General features: G+C 42.8%; 1 protein-coding gene across 2 annotated transcripts in view; it reads left to right on the forward strand.

The window, feature by feature from the left end:
- Positions 1–12,066: 12,066 nt before the first annotated feature.
- Positions 12,067–20,535, forward strand: part of LOC106603859 (rho GTPase-activating protein 26) — a 172,105-nt gene continuing 163,636 nt past the window's right edge. For both annotated transcript variants that reach the window (XM_045717354.1, XM_045717355.1), the window contains exon 1: positions 12,067–12,680. In XM_045717354.1, the coding sequence (XP_045573310.1) occupies positions 12,527–12,680 (154 nt within the window). In that variant the 5' untranslated portion in view covers positions 12,067–12,526. The remainder of the gene's footprint in view (positions 12,681–20,535) is intronic.

Here is a 20,535-nt window from a genome sequence, read left to right on the forward strand (position 1 = left end):
CACCCAGAGGGGAACACCTTTCTCCTCTATCTATGAGTGACCGGCTCAAGCCTCAGGGAATGATGCATGTACTTCCATGACATGGTTGGTTGAGAGTTCAAAATGGGTGATTGCACACCACTCATTCAACAAGGAAAAATATTGTGGATGAACTATGTGATTCTAAAATTCATTCATAGTGCCTAAAAAAATTGCTCCCCCAAAACTGCTCCCATATCTTGCAGAATATTACATCAAATTCAATGTAAATGTTTATTTTTATGGCTTAGTTGATGGCAGCTGGAACAAACCACCCTATAAAAGACTACTATAGGCTACTAGAGAATGGGCCACTGGGACACTACTAGAATTCATGTGACACTGTACTGTACAGTATACGGGACACTACTAGAATACATGGGACACTGTACTGTACAGTATACGGGACACTACTAGAATACATGGGACACTGTACTGTACAGTATACGGGACACTACTAGAATACATGGGACACTGTACTGTACAGTATACGGGACACTACTAGAATACATGGGACACTGTACTGTACAGTATACGGGACACTACTAGAATACATGGGACACTGTACTGTACAGTATACGGGACACTACTAGAATACATGGGACACTGTACTGTACAGTATACGGGACACTACTAGAATACATGGGACACTGTACTGCACAGTATACGGGACACTACTAGAATACATGGGACACTGTACTGTACAGTATACGGGACACTACTAGAATACATGGGACACTGTACTGCACAGTATACGGGACACTACTAGAATACATGGGACACTGTACTGTACAGTATACGGGACACTACTAGAATACATGGGACACTGTACTGTACAGTATACGGGACACTACTAGAATACATGGGACACTGTACTGTACAGTATACGGGACACTACTAGAATACATGGGACACTGTACTGTACAGTATACGGGACACTACTAGAATACATGGGACACTGTACTGTACAGCAGTGGTTCCCAAACTTTTTATAGTCCCGTACCCCTTCAAACATTCAACCTCCAGCTACGTACCCCCTCTAGCACCAGGGTCAGTGCACTCTCAAATGTTGTTTTTTGCCTTCATCGTAAGCCTGCCACACACACTATCAATCAATCAATCAATCAATCAATCAATCAATCAATCAATCAATCAATCAATCAAATGTATTTATAAAGCCCTTCTTACATCAGCTGATGTCATAAAGTGCTGTACAGAAACCCAGCCTAAAACCCCAACCAGCAAGCAATACAGGTGTAAAAGCACTATACGATACATTTATTAAACATAAGAATGAGTGTGAGTTTTTGTCACAACCCGGCTTGTGGGAAATGACAAAGAGCTCTTATAGGATCAGGGCACAAAAAATAATAGAATAATAATCAATAATTCTGCTCTTTATTTAGCCATCTTACATATAAAACCTGATTTGTTCATCGAAAATGGTGAATAATTCAACACATGTTAATGAGAAGGGTGTGCTTGAAAGGATGCACATAACTCTGCAATGTTGGGTTGTATTGGAGAGAGTCTCAGTCTTAAATCATTTCCCACACACAGTCTGTGCCTGTATTTAGTTTTCATGCTAGTGAGGGCCGAGAATCCACTCTCACATAGGTACGTCTCACATAGTGTGATTTGCCAAGGGAGGATACTCTGAGCGCAGCCCAATCCAGAAATCCGGCAGTGGCTTCTGATTGAATTAAATTTTCACAGAACCGCTTCTTGCAATTTGGATGAGGCTCTCTTGTTCAGATATCGGTAAGTGGACTGGAGGCAGGACATGAAAGGGATAACGAATCCAGTTGTTTGTGTCATCCGTTTCGGGAAAGTACCTGCGTAATTGTGCACCCAACTCACTCAGGTGTTTCGCTATATCACATTTGACATTGTCTGTAAGCTTGAGTTCATTTGCACACAAAAAATCATACAATGATGGAAAGACCTGTGTGTTGTCCTTGTTAATGCAGACAGAGAAGAGCTCCAACTTCTTAATCATAGCCTCAATTTTGTCCCGCACATTGAAATATAGTTGCGGAGAGTCCCTGTAATCCTGATTTGATTTGATTTGATTCAGATCATTCAGGTGACAAAAAACATCACTCAGATAGGCCAGTCATGTGAGAAACTCGTCATCATGCAAGCGGTCAGACAAGTGAAAATGATGGTCAGTAATGAAAACTTTAAGCTCGTCTCTCAATTAAAAAAGCGTGTCAATACTTTGCCCCTTGATAACCAGCACTTCTGTATGTTGTAAAAGCGTTTCATGGTCGCTGCCCATATCATTGCATAGTGCAGAAAATACATGAGAGTTCAGGGGCCTTGCTTTAACAAAGATAACAATTTTCACTGTAGTGTCCAAAACGTCTTTCAAGCTGTCAGGCATTCCCTTGGCAGCAAGAGCCTCTCGGTGGATGCTACAGTGTACCCAAGTGGCGTCGGGAGCAACTGCTTGCACGCGCGTTACCACTCCACTATGTCTCCCTGTTATGGCTTTTGCGCCTTCAGTACAGATACCAACACATCTTGACCACCAAAGTCCATTTGATGTCACAAAGCTGTCCAGTACTTTTAAAATATCCTCTCCTGTTGTCCTGGTTTCCAGTGGTTTGCAGAAGAGGATGTCTTCCTTAATTGACCCCCCATAAACGTAACGGACATATCCCAGGAGCTGTGCCAGGCCCGCCACGTCTGTTGAGTAGGGTATTGTTCATTTGTTGTGTTTTTTAACAGATTACTTGTGAGGGTAATGTTAGTTTGTTGACTTTGCTCATCAACAGATTTCACAGGACTGTGAGGGTAATGTTAGTTTGTTGTGTTTGTTCCTCAACAGATTATCACAGGACTGTGAGGGTAATGTTAGTTTGTTGTGTTTTACAACAGATTATCACAGGACTGTGAGGGTAATGTTAGTTTGTTGTGTTTGTTCCTCAACAGATTACCACAGGACTGTGAGGGTAACGTTAGTTTGTGTTCCTTAATTAACAGATTACCACAGGACTGTGAGGGTAATGTTAGTTTGTGTTCCTCAACAGATTACCACAGGACTGTGAGGGTAATGTTAGTTTGTTGTGTTTGTTCCTCAACAGATTACCACAGGACTGTGAGGGTAACGTTAGTTTGTGTTCCTTAATTAACAGATTACCACAGGACTGTGAGGGTAATGTTAGTTTGTGTTTCTCACCAGATTATCACAGGACTGTGAGGGTAATGTTAGTTTGTGTTCCTCACCAGATTACCACAGGACTGTGAGGGTAACGTTAGTTTGTGTTTCTCAACAGATTACCACAGGACTGTGAGGGTATTGTTAGCGTGTTGGGTTTGTTTCTCACCAGATTACCACAGGACTGTGAGGGTATTGTTAGCGTGTTGGGTTTGTCTCTCACCAGATTACCACAGGACTGTGAGGGTAATGTTAGTTTGTGTCCCTCACCAGATTACCACAGGACTGTGAGGGTAATGTTAGTTTGTGTCCCTCACCAGATTACCACAGGACTGTGAGGGTAACGTTAGTTTGTTGAGTTTCTCACCAGATTACCACAGGACTGTGAGGGTAATGTTAGTTTGTGTTCCTCACCAGATTACCACAGGACTGTGAGGGTAATGTTAGTTTGTTGTGTTTGTTCCTCAACAGATTATCACAGGACTGTGAGGGTAATGTAAGTCGCTCTGGATAAGAGCGTCTGCTAAATGACTTAAATGTAAATGTAAATGTTGACTCATCCAGCTGTAACGCATAGAATTCACTGGCTTGTATACAAAGCAGTAATTGTTTCAAAACATCTCCTGCCATGTCACTGATGCGTCGTGAAAAATTGTTGTTTGATGAAGTCATTGTCTGTATAGTTTTTATGGCCTTTTCTCCCAGCATTGTCCCAGCCATATCCACAGCAGCAGGAAGAATTATGTCCTCCACAATAGTATGGGGCTTGCCTGTCCTAGCCACTCGGTAGCTCACCATATAAGACTCTTCTAGCCCCTTCTTATTAATGCTATCTGTTGCTTTTTATGTCTTACTACTCGAAAGTCGTCTTAATTCTCGCTCAAAAAACTTGCGTGGCTTATTTTTCAAATTGTTATGTTTTGTTTCTAAAATGTCTGCGCAAGAGTGAAGGTTTCATCGAGTTGTAAGATAGTACTTTTGCACATATAACACACTGTGGCTGAGGAAAGGCACTACTCCCAATATAAGTGAACTCCAAATCAATGTAGTTCTCATCATATTTGCGACTCTTCAATGGTCCAACACCCTGTCTGTTGTTCAGTGCTTTCCCGGGTAAGGGGGCATTAGCGCTTCGGCTGCATCAGATTCACAAGTGTCCATGCTAGCTGGGCTAACAACAAATGTAGAATTACTGATGCTAGCATTGGATGTGCTAGTGGAAGCAGAACAACTTGTGTCGTCGACAGGTGTAATACTACTGGTAGTAGCAGTACTACCAGTAGAGCTGGTATGTGTCTCTATGGACATGGGCCTAACTTTTTTTAACCATTTTCAAGCAAACTGAATGAGCAGCAGCTACATTTGGCTACATACGAACCGTTAGTGGAATTCCCGCGAGAGAGTAACAGTCAATGTGATTAAATCAGGTTAAATCATTAGGTGATGATTTAAGCGCATTCTCGAAAAAAAACACTGTCGTTGCACCAATGTACCTAACCATAAACATCAATGCCTTTCTTAAAATCAATACACAAGTATATATTTTTAAAACTGTATATTTAGTTAAAAGAAATTCATGTTAGCAGGCAATGTTAACTAGGGAAATTGACTCACTTCTCTTGCATTCTGTGCAAGCAGAGTCAGGGTATGTGCAGCAGTTTGGGCCGCCTGGCTTGTTGCGAACTGTGTGAAGACCATTTCTTCCTAACAAAGATTGTAATTAATTTGCCAGAATTTTACATAATTATGACATAACATTGAAGGTTGTGCAATGTAACAGCAATATTTAGACTTAGGGATGCCACCCGTTCGATAAAATACGGAACGGTTCCGTATTTCACTGAAAGAATAAACGTTTTGTTTTCGAAATTATAGTTTCCGGATTTGAACATATTAATGACCTAAGGCTCGTATTTCTGTGTTTATTATATTATAATTAAGTCAATGATTTGATATTTGATAGAGCAGTCTGACTGAGCAGTGGTAGGCAGCAGCAGGCTCGTATGCATTCATTCAAACAGCACTTTCCTGCGTTTGCCAGCAGCTCTTCGCAATGCTTGAAGCACTGCGCTGTTTATGACTTCAAGCCTATCAACTCCCAAGATTAGGCTGGCAATACTATAGTGCCTATAAGAACATCCAATAGTCAAAGGTATATGAAATGCAAATGTTATAGAGAGAAATAGTCCTATAATTCCTATAATAACTACAACCTAAAACTTCTTAACTGGGAATATTGAAGACTCATGTTAAAAGGAACCACCAGCTTTCATATGTTCTCATGTTCTGAGCAAGGAACTTAAATGTTAGCTTTTTTACATGGCCCATATTGCACTTTTACTTTCTTCTCCAACACTGTGTTTTTTAATTATTTAAACCAAATTGTATCGGCTTTTTTGTTCCTCCAATAATCAGTATCGGCGTTGAAAATTCATAATCGGTCGACCTCTAACACACACACACACACACACACACACACACACACATACACACACCCTTTCTCTCTTTCTCGCTATAGTGCAATACTTATAAGGGGGTTATAAGTAGTATCTAAACTATTTATTCGTTTATAGCTAGTTTAAAGCTGTCATAAACAGTCACATTGCTTGAAATTATGGATAACATTTCCTTTTGCAACTATGCAGAGTACACAAAGGCTTGTGATGTGTGTAATTACCTAACAATTGCTCTCCCAATGGACATTAGTTGAAGATTAAACAACAATCTGTCGCTTTGCTAATCCTAGCCTTAGCAGGTTGATGTAAAAAATTATAATAATAAGGAAATCCCCGCTCTTTAAAGTGACATCACTGCGTTTTTGACCAACCAACCCTTCCTTTATGCACCCATCTCCCGCAACTGTAGTGCGCCTTCCATTCTCGGACCGTTTTGGAACCGAGCAATGCTATTGGTCTAGAGCTGCATCCATCATAGGATTATCTGTTTCGGGGTAGGTTGGTACGATGGAACGAACACCAATGCTTTAGAGAAAGCTCTGCATTTAAAACGCCCAGAGAAGAATCAGCAACTACCGTACCTCGTTTTTTTCTTTCATCTTCCTCTTATTTTCCTGACCAGTATGGCGTTGTCATGAGGAATGCACAGGTTGCCTGGGATCGTTGACTGCCAAGAAGTGAATATTCTTTCAGTACTTCCCTCCTATACAAGCACAGTTTTTCGCGTGCGGTTTTTTGGGGGGATACCGTTTGGATCCTAGGCTAAAATAAACCAGATCTACGTTTGCCCGCTTGCATGTTGTCAGCAAGATTATTGCGTTGGCTATGTAGAGTACTGTAGTCAGGTATCTGCATAGTGCTAATCTCTGTGTTCTGCTACCTTCTTAAGTGGATTGCACATCACCCGTCAACGATTTCTTCCTCCTCTGACCTCGGGTGCTGTGGACTCGGAGGAAACATGGGACTGCCTGCTCTGGAGTTTAGTGACTGCTATCTGGACAGTCCACAGTTCCGAGACAGATTAAAGTCTCACGAACTGGAACTGGACAAGACCAACAAATTCATCAAAGAACTAATCAAAGATGGGAAGGCGCTCATCCAAGCATTGAAAAGTAAGATAATCCATTTGCAATCTTGTATTGAGATGATGACTGCTCTTCTGTGCCCAGCTATATTCCCAAACAACTATGAATGAAGACATTGCCCTATAATAGAGCCCTATGTGATAGATTTCTAATGTTCTTAAAGATGATTTTCGATTTAAAGTAGCCTATATTGTGTATATAAAGTATGTATGGTAACATATAACATTTCCATAATTGCCTGATCTTTTCATGCATAATTAGTTGGTTAGTCATTGAACATCATCAGTGACAGTTCAGATAGAGGGCAGTAGAACAGGTGCTTGCTGGTTGAACATGGAATTTGGAACAATGTATCATTAAGCCTCAAGCTGAAGTCCATGTTCACCAATCACCAGGCAGTCAGTGTGAAGTTCAAGAGCTAGTGTTTACATTTAGCCACAGTTGTCTCACAGGGTGACACACACTGTTACTACACTACTATACACATTTCCCGGAAGTTTCCGCTCCACTCTAACTCATGATAGATGTTCAAAACAGGCCAGTAAACAGATAGTCCATGCTGTTCTGCACAGTGCCCAGTCAGCTGCCATTAACGATCTGGATCATTCTGCTTTTGTCTGTCAGGGACGTCTAGAAATGAAACAGAATGACCCGTAGTGACCGACAGTCCCAGGTCAGAGGAGAACTGGGGTTAGGTCTAGTCAGCTGTTGTAGGTACAGTTGGCTGTGTAGCTGCTGAATCACAGGCAATATGCCATGTGTTTTAATTGTATGTTACATGTGTATTATCCTGTGTGGCTCAGTTGGTAGAGCTTGGCACTTGCAATGCCAGAGTTGTGTGTTTGACTCCCACGGGGGACCAGTACAAATACGATATGAAAATGTATGAACTCAATACTGTAAGTCGCTCTGGACAAGATCGCACCACATTTCACATTATTTCAAAGCTTTCTACTTTTGTGCAAATTAAATCCAGAATGAACCTTCTGGGCAAGTCCCTCTGCTTTGTCCTTGTTCTGGTTGCTGGTGGCACAACAACAAGTACATGTTTGTAACCTCTCACCACAGAGAGAAAGTTAACCTTACACTCCACCAGAGGCTTTAGGCTATTCTTCAACCCCACTTTACACGTCTGTTAGTGTGGCATTTACTGCTTCCCCATCCTGTTGGTTGGAGTGTGGTTCCTGTGGCCAATCCTACAGTCAGTCACAGACTTCACACAGCACCAACACTGGCAGTAGTCAACAGCCTGCCAGCCAGGCAGCCAGCCAGGCAGCCCCCTGGAGCAAGATGGATGTTCTGTAAGCAAAGGGCAACCTGTCATTAGGGATCCAGATGAAACGTTTTACCTCCGCCCTCAAACATGACGTTTTTTTTATCACTCAAATTAAGCAACATTTGGGTTTACTGGCACTGTTCTGCGGATGCAGGCGCTGCATATTTTGATATCTTAATTGACATTAAAGTTTGCCACCAGTATCCCAGAGATAAAATTGAGGACCAGGTTTGTGTGAAAGGAGCTGTTCTTTAGTTGACCTCATGCGATTGGTCCACCTTCTACCGTATGTCACTGTCACAATAACATAGCTAAAACACACATGCTTTGTAATTTTAGTGTGCGGTCATCATCGTCTAGAATGAGTTATTACAGGTGGAATGTGCTTCAGGCCTCTTGGGTATTTTTATGTGAGCATTACAGAGAATCATATATATAGAGATTTCCATTAGGTTTTAATTGTGCAAAAACAGACACAACATTTCAAGGAAGAAATGGCAAATTAATGTCTCCAGTTGCAGTTTTTTTTATAGTCCTGTAGAAGAGTATTTTTGTGAGTGTGTATCCATGGCCTATCAAACCTGAGTTGACTTGTATCCTGTCCAACAATGGGATGATGAAATGACCCCAAATGTAGAATTAGGGAGTAGGCCGGAGTTACCCCTTCAGAAACCAGTGTTTCCCCTAAGATTTTTTCAGCAGAGGTGGAAAAGTTAGTGTCGGGGGCAGGGGGGTCATGGTAGTGGGCATGGCCAATGTTGCCCTCCTATTGGCCGCAGAGACATTTTGCTGTTTTAAAGTAACTTCCCAGTGTTTCCAGATTTCTATGAAATATTAACTATACTTACTTACAATATGAGTGAAATAGTTTTCCTTCCACATTTTTTAAATTAAGCATGTTAAAAAGCGTTTTCTGTGTTGGAATGGTGTAGGCGTACCCCAACAACAAAATGGTGTGGGCGTATACCGCTCATAAAGAATATTCATGCAAGTAGCCTCTCATGGGCCAGCTCATCCTCCTCTATACCACTGATTGGCCAGCTCCTCCTCCTGAGAAGTATTACATCATACTCTAAGGAAACACCAAGCATTTATTAAAGTTTTAGGTGGGGTTTTGAAGTATTTTTTTCTCCTATTTATACTTTGGTCACAATTACAAGTATAGGATGAGTCAACAACATTATTTGGGTATGAGTTATCAGAATATTAACTTTTAAAAATGAGATTTTTACTGGGCAGTTACTTTAAAGCTAATTTCCTGGAATTCTACACATTTTGTCATGGGGTCTGAGAGAAAAATTGCCATTTTAAAGCTACTTTCCTACAATTGTACACATCTTCCCATGTCTTATGCTATCTGAGTGATGCAAACATTATAACAAAATCAATGGTGGCCCCATGTCATGACATTTGTAGAATGTTACATTTTCCCTGACTGTCTGGTTTTTATTCTGGTGGTTGTTTGTTCTCCAGCCTTTGCTATGGCTCAGTTGGTAGAGCATGGTGTTTGCAATGCCAGCATGGTATGTGCAACGCCAGGGTTGTGGGTTCGATTCCCATGGGGGGCCAGTACAAAAAAAAAAAAATGCATGAAATGAAATGTATGCATTCACTACTGTAAGTCGCTCTGGATAAGAGCGTCTGCTAAATGACTTAAATGTAAATGTAAATGTTGACTCATCCAGCTGTAACGCATAGAATTCACTGGCTTGTATACAAAGCAGTAATTGTTTCAAAACATCTCCTGCCATGTCACTGATGCGTCGTGAAAAATTGTTGTTTGATGAAGTCATTGTCTGTATAGTTTTTATGGCCTTTTCTCCCAGCATTGTCCCAGCCATATCCACAGCAGCAGGAAGAATTATGTCCTCCACAATAGTATGGGGCTTGCCTGTCCTAGCCACTCGGTAGCTCACCATATAAGACTCTTCTAGCCCCTTCTTATTAATGCTATCTGTTGCTTTTTATGTCTTACTACTCGAAAGTCGTCTTAATTCTCGCTCAAAAAACTTGCGTGGCTTATTTTTCAAATTGTTATGTTTTGTTTCTAAAATGTCTGCGCAAGAGTGAAGGTTTCATCGAGTTGTAAGATAGTACTTTTGCACATATAACACACTGTGGCTGAGGAAAGGCACTACTCCCAATATAAGTGAACTCCAAATCAATGTAGTTCTCATCATATTTGCGACTCTTCAATGGTCCAACACCCTGTCTGTTGTTCAGTGCTTTCCCGGGTAAGGGGGCATTAGCGCTTCGGCTGCATCAGATTCACAAGTGTCCATGCTAGCTGGGCTAACAACAAATGTAGAATTACTGATGCTAGCATTGGATGTGCTAGTGGAAGCAGAACAACTTGTGTCGTCGACAGGTGTAATACTACTGGTAGTAGCAGTACTACCAGTAGAGCTGGTATGTGTCTCTATGGACATGGGCCTAACTTTTTTTAACCATTTTCAAGCAAACTGAATGAGCAGCAGCTACATTTGGCTACATACGAACCGTTAGTGGAATTCCCGCGAGAGAGTAACAGTCAATGTGATTAAATCAGGTTAAATCATTAGGTGATGATTTAAGCGCATTCTCGAAAAAAAACACTGTCGTTGCACCAATGTACCTAACCATAAACATCAATGCCTTTCTTAAAATCAATACACAAGTATATATTTTTAAAACTGTATATTTAGTTAAAAGAAATTCATGTTAGCAGGCAATGTTAACTAGGGAAATTGACTCACTTCTCTTGCATTCTGTGCAAGCAGAGTCAGGGTATGTGCAGCAGTTTGGGCCGCCTGGCTTGTTGCGAACTGTGTGAAGACCATTTCTTCCTAACAAAGATTGTAATTAATTTGCCAGAATTTTACATAATTATGACATAACATTGAAGGTTGTGCAATGTAACAGCAATATTTAGACTTAGGGATGCCACCCGTTCGATAAAATACGGAACGGTTCCGTATTTCACTGAAAGAATAAACGTTTTGTTTTCGAAATTATAGTTTCCGGATTTGAACATATTAATGACCTAAGGCTCGTATTTCTGTGTTTATTATATTATAATTAAGTCAATGATTTGATATTTGATAGAGCAGTCTGACTGAGCAGTGGTAGGCAGCAGCAGGCTCGTATGCATTCATTCAAACAGCACTTTCCTGCGTTTGCCAGCAGCTCTTCGCAATGCTTGAAGCACCGCGCTGTTTATGACTTCAAGCCTATCAACTCCCAAGATTAGGCTGGCAATACTATAGTGCCTATAAGAACATCCAATAGTCAAAGGTATATGAAATGCAAATGTTATAGAGAGAAATAGTCCTATAATTCCTATAATAACTACAACCTAAAACTTCTTAACTGGGAATATTGAAGACTCATGTTAAAAGGAACCACCAGCTTTCATATGTTCTCATGTTCTGAGCAAGGAACTTAAATGTTAGCTTTTTTACATGGCCCATATTGCACTTTTACTTTCTTCTCCAACACTGTGTTTTTTAATTATTTAAACCAAATTGTATCGGCTTTTTTGTTCCTCCAATAATCAGTATCGGCGTTGAAAATTCATAATCGGTCGACCTCTAACACACACACACACACACACACACACACATACACACACCCTTTCTCTCTTTCTCGCTATAGTGCAATACTTATAAGGGGGTTATAAGTAGTATCTAAACTATTTATTCGTTTATAGCTAGTTTAAAGCTGTCATAAACAGTCACATTGCTTGAAATTATGGATAACATTTCCTTTTGCAACTATGCAGAGTACACAAAGGCTTGTGATGTGTGTAATTACCTAACAATTGCTCTCCCAATGGACATTAGTTGAAGATTAAACAACAATCTGTCGCTTTGCTAATCCTAGCCTTAGCAGGTTGATGTAAAAAATTATAATAATAAGGAAATCCCCGCTCTTTAAAGTGACATCACTGCGTTTTTGACCAACCAACCCTTCCTTTATGCACCCATCTCCCGCAACTGTAGTGCGCCTTCCATTCTCGGACCGTTTTGGAACCGAGCAATGCTATTGGTCTAGAGCTGCATCCATCATAGGATTATCTGTTTCGGGGTAGGTTGGTACGATGGAACGAACACCAATGCTTTAGAGAAAGCTCTGCATTTAAAACGCCCAGAGAAGAATCAGCAACTACCGTACCTCGTTTTTTTCTTTCATCTTCCTCTTATTTTCCTGACCAGTATGGCGTTGTCATGAGGAATGCACAGGTTGCCTGGGATCGTTGACTGCCAAGAAGTGAATATTCTTTCAGTACTTCCCTCCTATACAAGCACAGTTTTTCGCGTGCGGTTTTTGGGGGGATACCGTTTGGATCCTAGGCTAAAATAAACCAGATCTACGTTTGCCCGCTTGCATGTTGTCAGCAAGATTATTGCGTTGGCTATGTAGAGTACTGTAGACAGGTATCTGCATAGTGCTAATCTCTGTGTTCTGCTACCTTCTTAAGTGGATTGCACATCACCCGTCAACGATTTCTTCCTCCTCTGACCTCGGGTGCTGTGGACTCGGAGGAAACATGGGACTGCCTGCTCTGGAGTTTAGTGACTGCTATCTGGACAGTCCACAGTTCCGAGACAGATTAAAGTCTCACGAACTGGAACTGGACAAGACCAACAAATTCATCAAAGAACTAATCAAAGATGGGAAGGCGCTCATCCAAGCATTGAAAAGTAAGATAATCCATTTGCAATCTTGTATTGAGATGATGACTGCTCTTCTGTGCCCAGCTATATTCCCAAACAACTATGAATGAAGACATTGCCCTATAATAGAGCCCTATGTGATAGATTTCTAATGTTCTTAAAGATGATTTTCGATTTAAAGTAGCCTATATTGTGTATATAAAGTATGTATGGTAACATATAACATTTCCATAATTGCCTGATCTTTTCATGCATAATTAGTTGGTTAGTCATTGAACATCATCAGTGACAGTTCAGATAGAGGGCAGTAGAACAGGTGCTTGCTGGTTGAACATGGAATTTGGAACAATGTATCATTAAGCCTCAAGCTGAAGTCCATGTTCACCAATCACCAGGCAGTCAGTGTGAAGTTCAAGAGCTAGTGTTTACATTTAGCCACAGTTGTCTCACAGGGTGACACACACTGTTACTACACTACTATACACATTTCCCGGAAGTTTCCGCTCCACTCTAACTCATGATAGATGTTCAAAACAGGCCAGTAAACAGATAGTCCATGCTGTTCTGCACAGTGCCCAGTCAGCTGCCATTAACGATCTGGATCATTCTGCTTTTGTCTGTCAGGGACGTCTAGAAATGAAACAGAATGACCCGTAGTGACCGACAGTCCCAGGTCAGAGGAGAACTGGGGTTAGGTCTAGTCAGCTGTTGTAGGTACAGTTGGCTGTGTAGCTGCTGAATCACAGGCAATATGCCATGTGTTTTAATTGTATGTTACATGTTTATTATCCTGTGTGGCTCAGTTGGTAGAGCTTGGCACTTGCAATGCCAGAGTTGTGTGTTTGACTCCCACGGGGGACCAGTACAAATACGATATGAAAATGTATGAACTCAATACTGTAAGTCGCTCTGGACAAGATCGCACCACATTTCACATTATTTCAAAGCTTTCTACTTTTGTGCAAATTAAATCCAGAATGAACCTTCTGGGCAAGTCCCTCTGCTTTGTCCTTGTTCTGGTTTCTGGTGGCACAACAACAAGTACATGTTTGTAACTGTAAGGGCTGTCTTCAGGAATGGACCAAAATGCAGCGGAGTTAGTATTCATCTTTCAATTTAATTAGAAAGAACACTATAACAAACAAACAAAACAAGGAAACTGACAGCCAACAGTCCTGTCAGGTGCAAACACACTAAACAAGAAACAATTACCCACAAACCCCAGTGACAAACAACTCCTACATATGTGACTCCCAATCAGGAACAACGATTCCCAGCTGTTCCTGATCAGGAGTCACAAGACACACACTAGACTGCCACGTCCTGACCCCCAAACTACTACACCAGCTCCATCTGCTGGTCAGGACGTGACAGTACCCCCCCCTCAAGGTGCAGACCCCAGAATGCACCTAACCACAACAACAAAAAACCACCAACAAACAAAATCCCCAACAAAACCCTAAAACAGTAACCCTAAACAATAAGGGAGGGAAGAGGGGGGCTGCCGTCAACGACGGCACTGTGCTACACCCTCCCTCCCCAACCCACCTATCCTGGAGGCGGCTCAGGCTCTGACCGTTCCAGGCAGTCTGGGCAGTCTGGCAGCTCGGGGCAGTCTGGCAGCTCGGGACAGTCTGGCAGCTCGGGACAGTCTGGCAGCTCGGGACAGTCTGGCAGCTCGGGACAGTCTGGGCAGTCTGGCAATTCGGGACAGTCTGGGCAGTCTGGCAATTCGGGACAGTCTGGGCAGTCTGGCAATTCGGGACAGTCTGGGCAGTCTGGCAATTCGGGCCACTCCGGCAGTTCAGGGCAGTCTGGCCACTCCGGCAGTTCAGGGCAGTCTGGCCACTCCGGCAGTTCAGGGCAGTCTGGCCACTCCGGCAGTTCAGGGCAGTCTGGCCACTCCGGCAGTTCAGGGCAGTCTGGCCACTCCGGCAGTTCAGGGCAGTCTGGCCACTCCGGCAGTTCAGGGCAGTCTGGCCACTCCGGCAGTTCAGCGCAGTCTGGCCACTCCGGCAGTTCAGCGCAGTCTGGCCACTCCGGCAGTTCAGCGCAGTCTGGCCACTCCGGCAGTTCAGCGCAGTCTGGCCACTCCGGCAGTTCAGCGCAGTCTGACCACTCCGGCAGTTCAGCGCAGTCTGACCTCTCTGGCGACTGTTGACTGGCGGGCAGCTCTGACGACTGTTGACTGGCGGGCAGCTCTGACGATGACTGTTGACTGGCGGGCAGCTCTGACGATGACTGTTGACTGGCGGGCAGCTCTGACGATGACTGTTGACTGGCGGGCAGCTCTGACGATGACTGTTGACTGGCGGGCAGCTCTGACGATGACTGTTGACTGGCGGGCAGCTCTGACGATGACTGTTGACTGGCGGGCAGATCTGATGATGACTGTTGACTGGCGGGCAGCTCTGATGATGACTGTTGACTGGCGGGCAGCTCTGATGATGACTGTTGACTGGCGAGGCTGGGTTGACGCACTTGTAGCCTGGTGCGTGGTGCTGGTACTGGGCTTACCAGATTATGTACACGCACCTCCAGGCTAGTGCGGGGAGCGGGAACAGGACGAGTCGGACTGGGTTGACGCACCTCCGGGTCCGCACGAGAGACAGGAGCTGGAAACCCAGGGCCATGGAGGCGCACAGTCGGTCCCGATCTTACCTCCTGCACAACCCGTCCCGGCTGGATGGAACTAGTAGCCCTGTACGAGCGGGGTGCCCGTACAGGGCAGACTGGGCTGTGCAGGGGCCTGATGGCAGCCGTGCGTAGAGCGGGAGTTGGGTAGCCTGGTCCTCGGAGGCGTACCGGCGACCAGATGCGCTGCGCAGGCATCCTCCTACCAGGCTGGATGCCCGCTCTAGCACGGCACCTGCGAGGGGCTGGAATAACGCGCACCGGACTGTGCGTGCGTATGGGTGAGATAGCGCGCTCCTCAGCGAAACATAGCGCTCTCCACCCCACACGCTCCTCCATATAACCACGGGTAGCTGGCTTCCGGCTCTTCTTACGCCTAGCCAAACTACCCGTGTGCCCCCCCCCAAAATTTTCTTGGGGGTGCCTCTCGTGCTTCTCCTTCAGCGCGTACTTGGCCTCATACCACCGCCTCTTTGCCTTGGCTGCCTCAATTTCCCACTGCGGGCGTCGATAATCCCCAGCCTGGTGCCAAGGTCCGGCCCCGTCCAGAACTTCCTCCCAAGTCCACTTCTCCCGCCAGTCCAACTCGAACTCCGTCTGCTCCTTCCTCTGCTGCTTGGTCCTTTGGTGGTGGGTGATTCTGTAAGGGCTGTCTTCAGGAATGGACCAAAATGCAGCGGAGTTAGTATTCATCTTTCAATTTAATTAGAAAGAACACTATAACAAACAAACAAAACAAGGAAACTGACAGCCAACAGTCCTGTCAGGTGCAAACACACTAAACAAGAAACAATTACCCACAAACCCCAGTGACAAACAACTAATACATATGTGACTCCCAATCAGGAACAACGATTCCCAGCTGTTCCTGATCAGGAGTCACAAGACACACACTAGACTGCCACGTCCTGACCCCCAAACTACTACACCAGCTCCATCTGCTGGTCAGGACGTGACAGTAACCTCTCACCACAGAGAGAAAGTTAACCTTACACTCCACCAGAGGCTTTAGGCTATTCTTCAACCCCACTTTACACGTCTGTTAGTGTGGCATTTACTGCTTTCCCATCCTGTTGGTTGGAGTGTGGTTCCTGTGGCCAATCCTACAGTCAGTCACAGACTTCACACAGCACCAACACTGGCAGTAGTCAACAGCCTGCCAGCCAGGCAGCCAGCCAGGCAGCCCCCTGGAGCAAGATGGATGTTCTGTAAGCAAAGGGCAACCTGTCATTAGGGATCCAGATGAAACGTTTTACCTCCGCCCTCAAACATGACGTTTTTTTTATCACTCAAATTAAGCAACATTTGGGTTTACTGGCACAGTTCTGCGGATGCAGGCGCTGCATATTTTGATATCTTAATTGACATTAAAGTTTGCCACCAGTATCCCAGAGATAAAATTGAGGACCAGGTTTGTGTGAAAGGAGCTGTTCTTTAGTTGACCTCATGCGATTGGTCCACCTTCTACCGTATGTCACTGTCACAATAACATAGCTAAAACACACATGCTTTGTAATTTTAGTGTGCGGTCATCATCGTCTAGAATGAGTTATTACAGGTGGAATGTGCTTCAGGCCTCTTGGGTATTTTTATGTGAGCATTACAGAGAATCATATATATAGAGATTTCCATTAGGTTTTAATTGTGCAAAAACAGACACAACATTTCAAGGAAGAAATGGCAAATTAATGTCTCCAGTTGCAGTTTTTTTTATAGTCCTGTAGAAGAGTATTTTTGTGAGTGTGTATCCATGGCCTATCAAACCTGAGTTGACTTGTATCCTGTCCAACAATGGGATGATGAAATGACCCCAAATGTAGAATTAGGGAGTAGGCCGGAGTTACCCCTTCAGAAACCAGTGTTTCCCCTAAGATTTTTTCAGCAGAGGTGGAAAAGTTAGTGTCGGGGGCAGGGGGGTCATGGTAGTGGGCATGGCCAATGTTGCCCTCCTATTGGCCGCAGAGACATTTTGCTGTTTTAAAGTAACTTCCCAGTGTTTCCAGATTTCTATGAAATATTAACTATACTTACTTACAATATGAGTGAAATAGTTTTCCTTCCACATTTTTTAAATTAAGCATGTTAAAAAGCGTTTTTCTGTGTTGGAATGGTGTGGGCGTACCCCAACAACAAAATGGTGTGGGCGTATACCGCTCATAAAGAATATTCATGCAAGTAGCCTCTCATGGGCCAGCTCATCCTCCTCTATACCACTGATTGGCCAGCTCCTCCTCCTGAGAAGTATTACATCATACTCTAAGGAAACACCAAGCATTTATTAAAGTTTTAGGTGGGGTTTTTGAAGTATTTTTTTCTCCTATTTATACTTTGGTCACAATTACAAGTATAGGATGAGTCAACAACATTATTTGGGTATGAGTTATCAGAATATTAACTTTTAAAAATGAGATTTTTACTGGGCAGTTACTTTAAAGCTAATTTCCTGGAATTCTACACATTTTGTCATGGGGTCTGAGAGAAAAATTGCCATTTTAAAGCTACTTTCCTACAATTGTACACATCTTCCCATGTCTTATGCTATCTGAGTGATGCAAACATTATAACAAAATCAATGGTGGCCCCATGTCATGACATTTGTAGAATGTTACATTTTCCCTGACTGTCTGGTTTTTATTCTGGTGGTTGTTTGTTCTCCAGCCTTTGCTATGGCTCAGTTGGTAGAGCATGGTGTTTGCAATGCCAGCATGGTATGTGCAACGCCAGGGTTGTGGGTTCGATTCCCATGGGGGGCCAGTACAAAAAAAAAAAAATGCATGAAATGAAATGTATGCATTCACTACTGTAAGTCGCTCTGGATAAGAGCGTCTGCTAAATGACTTAAATGTAATGATCTTATAAAAAACATGTGCCATTATCTTTTCTACATAATATAGATATCTGCTTTTAGTCATTTAAGTTTTCACTGAAATTCTTTTACCGTCTCAAAAATTGTATATAACTGTCTACATTATTGAATATATAAAAACTAAAAATGTATATCTTTTTTGAAGCTGCTAAATGAATAAAGGGGAAACACTGGAAACTCAGCAGGCTGTTTTATAGTCCTCCACCTCACATAAGATGATGTCTCACACTGTCAACAACTGGTATTATCAGGTGAGGTGACCAAATCATACAGTTATGGGATATTGTAATTACACAGTTATTGTAGTTACACAGTTATTACTGAAGTATTAGCTGCAACTGGAGCAAATGTCAACTTTTTTTAATGGTATTTTCTCACCTTCACACTGTCCAGCAAGGATGTGCTGATGGTTGTGTCCCAAATGGCACCGTATTCTATATATGGGCCCTGGACAAAAGTAGTGCACTATATAGGGGACAGGGTGCCAGTGTTTGTTTAGTTGATGCTGTTGTCAAGTGAATGCAGCTAAGAGGAAGTGAAATGGTACCTGCATCATTTCACGTAGCCGTTAAACATCCACGTTCAGCTATAGAAATAAGTTCCTATAAACAGAGACTCTAAATAATGGCCTTTGCTTTCAGCCATGTTGTGTTCTAAGTAACTGAACTTTATTGCCCTCAAAAACCTGACAAGTGACTCACTGCCTCACTATGTTCCCCTGTAGAAGCATCTCTAACCCTGTAAGAAGCAGAGTGGGAATCACCAGACCAGAAGTTAGGCCTTTCTCCAGCACATGTGAAAACAAGATCTCATGTGAAATGTTCCAAAAACCTGTTTTGACATGATTCAACATGTGAAATGTTCCAAAAACACATGTTTTGACTTGATTTCACATGCGAAATTACACATGTGAAGTGTTCCAAAAACACATTTTTACCAGATTTCTTTCACGGAATGTGGAAATTTCACATGTGAAATCATGTAATTTTTCTGTAAGGGACACTGACTGTGGGGTCATTCCATTTAATTTCAATCACTTTTTGATTACACCCCTTTTGATTTGAATGAAACTTTTTATACATATTTGCCCATGGTGGACGTGGTCAGAAAGTGACTTTTTGGACCTGAATGCCAAAACATTCATGAGATAGAGGTACTCAAAGTTCACCCATTTTGCTGTGGAAAAGATAAACTGTTGAGTTTGATATCATTTAAAAGCTTACAAACAGGGTTGTCAAACTACAGTACTTTATAATTTCTTGGAAAAAATGTTTTTAGTGTTTTTCTTTTTACTTTTAATGTCAGTATTTGTATATAAAAAAAATATGTTTTGCATATGTTGTAGCTTAGACTATGATTAGACTATGCTAGCTATGCTAATCATAGCTTAGACTATGATTAGCATCATCTGTTTTCAAGAGCATGCTGTGTATCAACCGGTGGTGGACACAACACAAACACCTCAGATGATATGAAATAGGGTCTAAACTACATTATAAACTGGGTGGTTCGAGCCTTGAATGCGGATTGCCTGACAGCCATGGTATATCAGACTGTATACCACGGGTATGACAAAACATTTATTTTTACTGCTCTAATTACGTTGGTAACCAGTTTATAATAGCAATAAGGCACCTCAGGGGTTTGTGGGATATGGCCAGTATACCATGGCAAATTTCAAATTTAAAAAAAAATGTCACCTTTATTTAACCAGGTAGGCTAGTTGAGAACAAGTTCTCATTTGCAACTGCGACCTGGCCAAGATAAAGCATAGCAATTCGACACATACAACAACACAGAGTTACACATGGAATAAACAAAACATACAGTCAATAATACAGTAGAACAAAAGAAAACAAAAAGTCTATATACAGTGAGTGCAAATGAGGTAAGTTAAGGCAATAAATAGGCCATGGTGGCGAAGTAATTACAATATAGCAATTAAACACTGGAATGGTAGATGTGCAGAAGATGAATGTGCAAGTAGAGATACTGGAGTGCAAAGGAGCAAGAAAAATAAATAAATACAGTATGGGGATGAGGTAGGTAGATAGATGGGCTGTTTACAGATGGGCTATGTACAGGTGCAGTGATCTGTGAGCTGCTCTGACAGCTGGTGCGGGAGATATGAGTCTCCTGCTTCAGAGATTTTTGCAGTTCGTTCCAGTCATTGGCAGCAGAGAACTGGAAGGAAAGACGACCAAAGGAGGAATTGGCTTTGGGGGTGACCAGTGAGATATACCTGCTGGAGCGCGTGCTACGAGTGGGTGCTGCTATGGTGACCAGTGAGCTGAGATAAGGCGGGGCTTTACCTAGCAGAGACTTGTAGATGACCTGTAGCCAGTGTGTTTGGCGACGAGTATGAAGCGAGGGCCAACCAAC

Source organism: Salmo salar, chromosome ssa04, assembly GCF_905237065.1.
Source record: "Salmo salar chromosome ssa04, Ssal_v3.1, whole genome shotgun sequence".
NCBI classification, from domain to species: domain Eukaryota; kingdom Metazoa; phylum Chordata; class Actinopteri; order Salmoniformes; family Salmonidae; genus Salmo; species Salmo salar.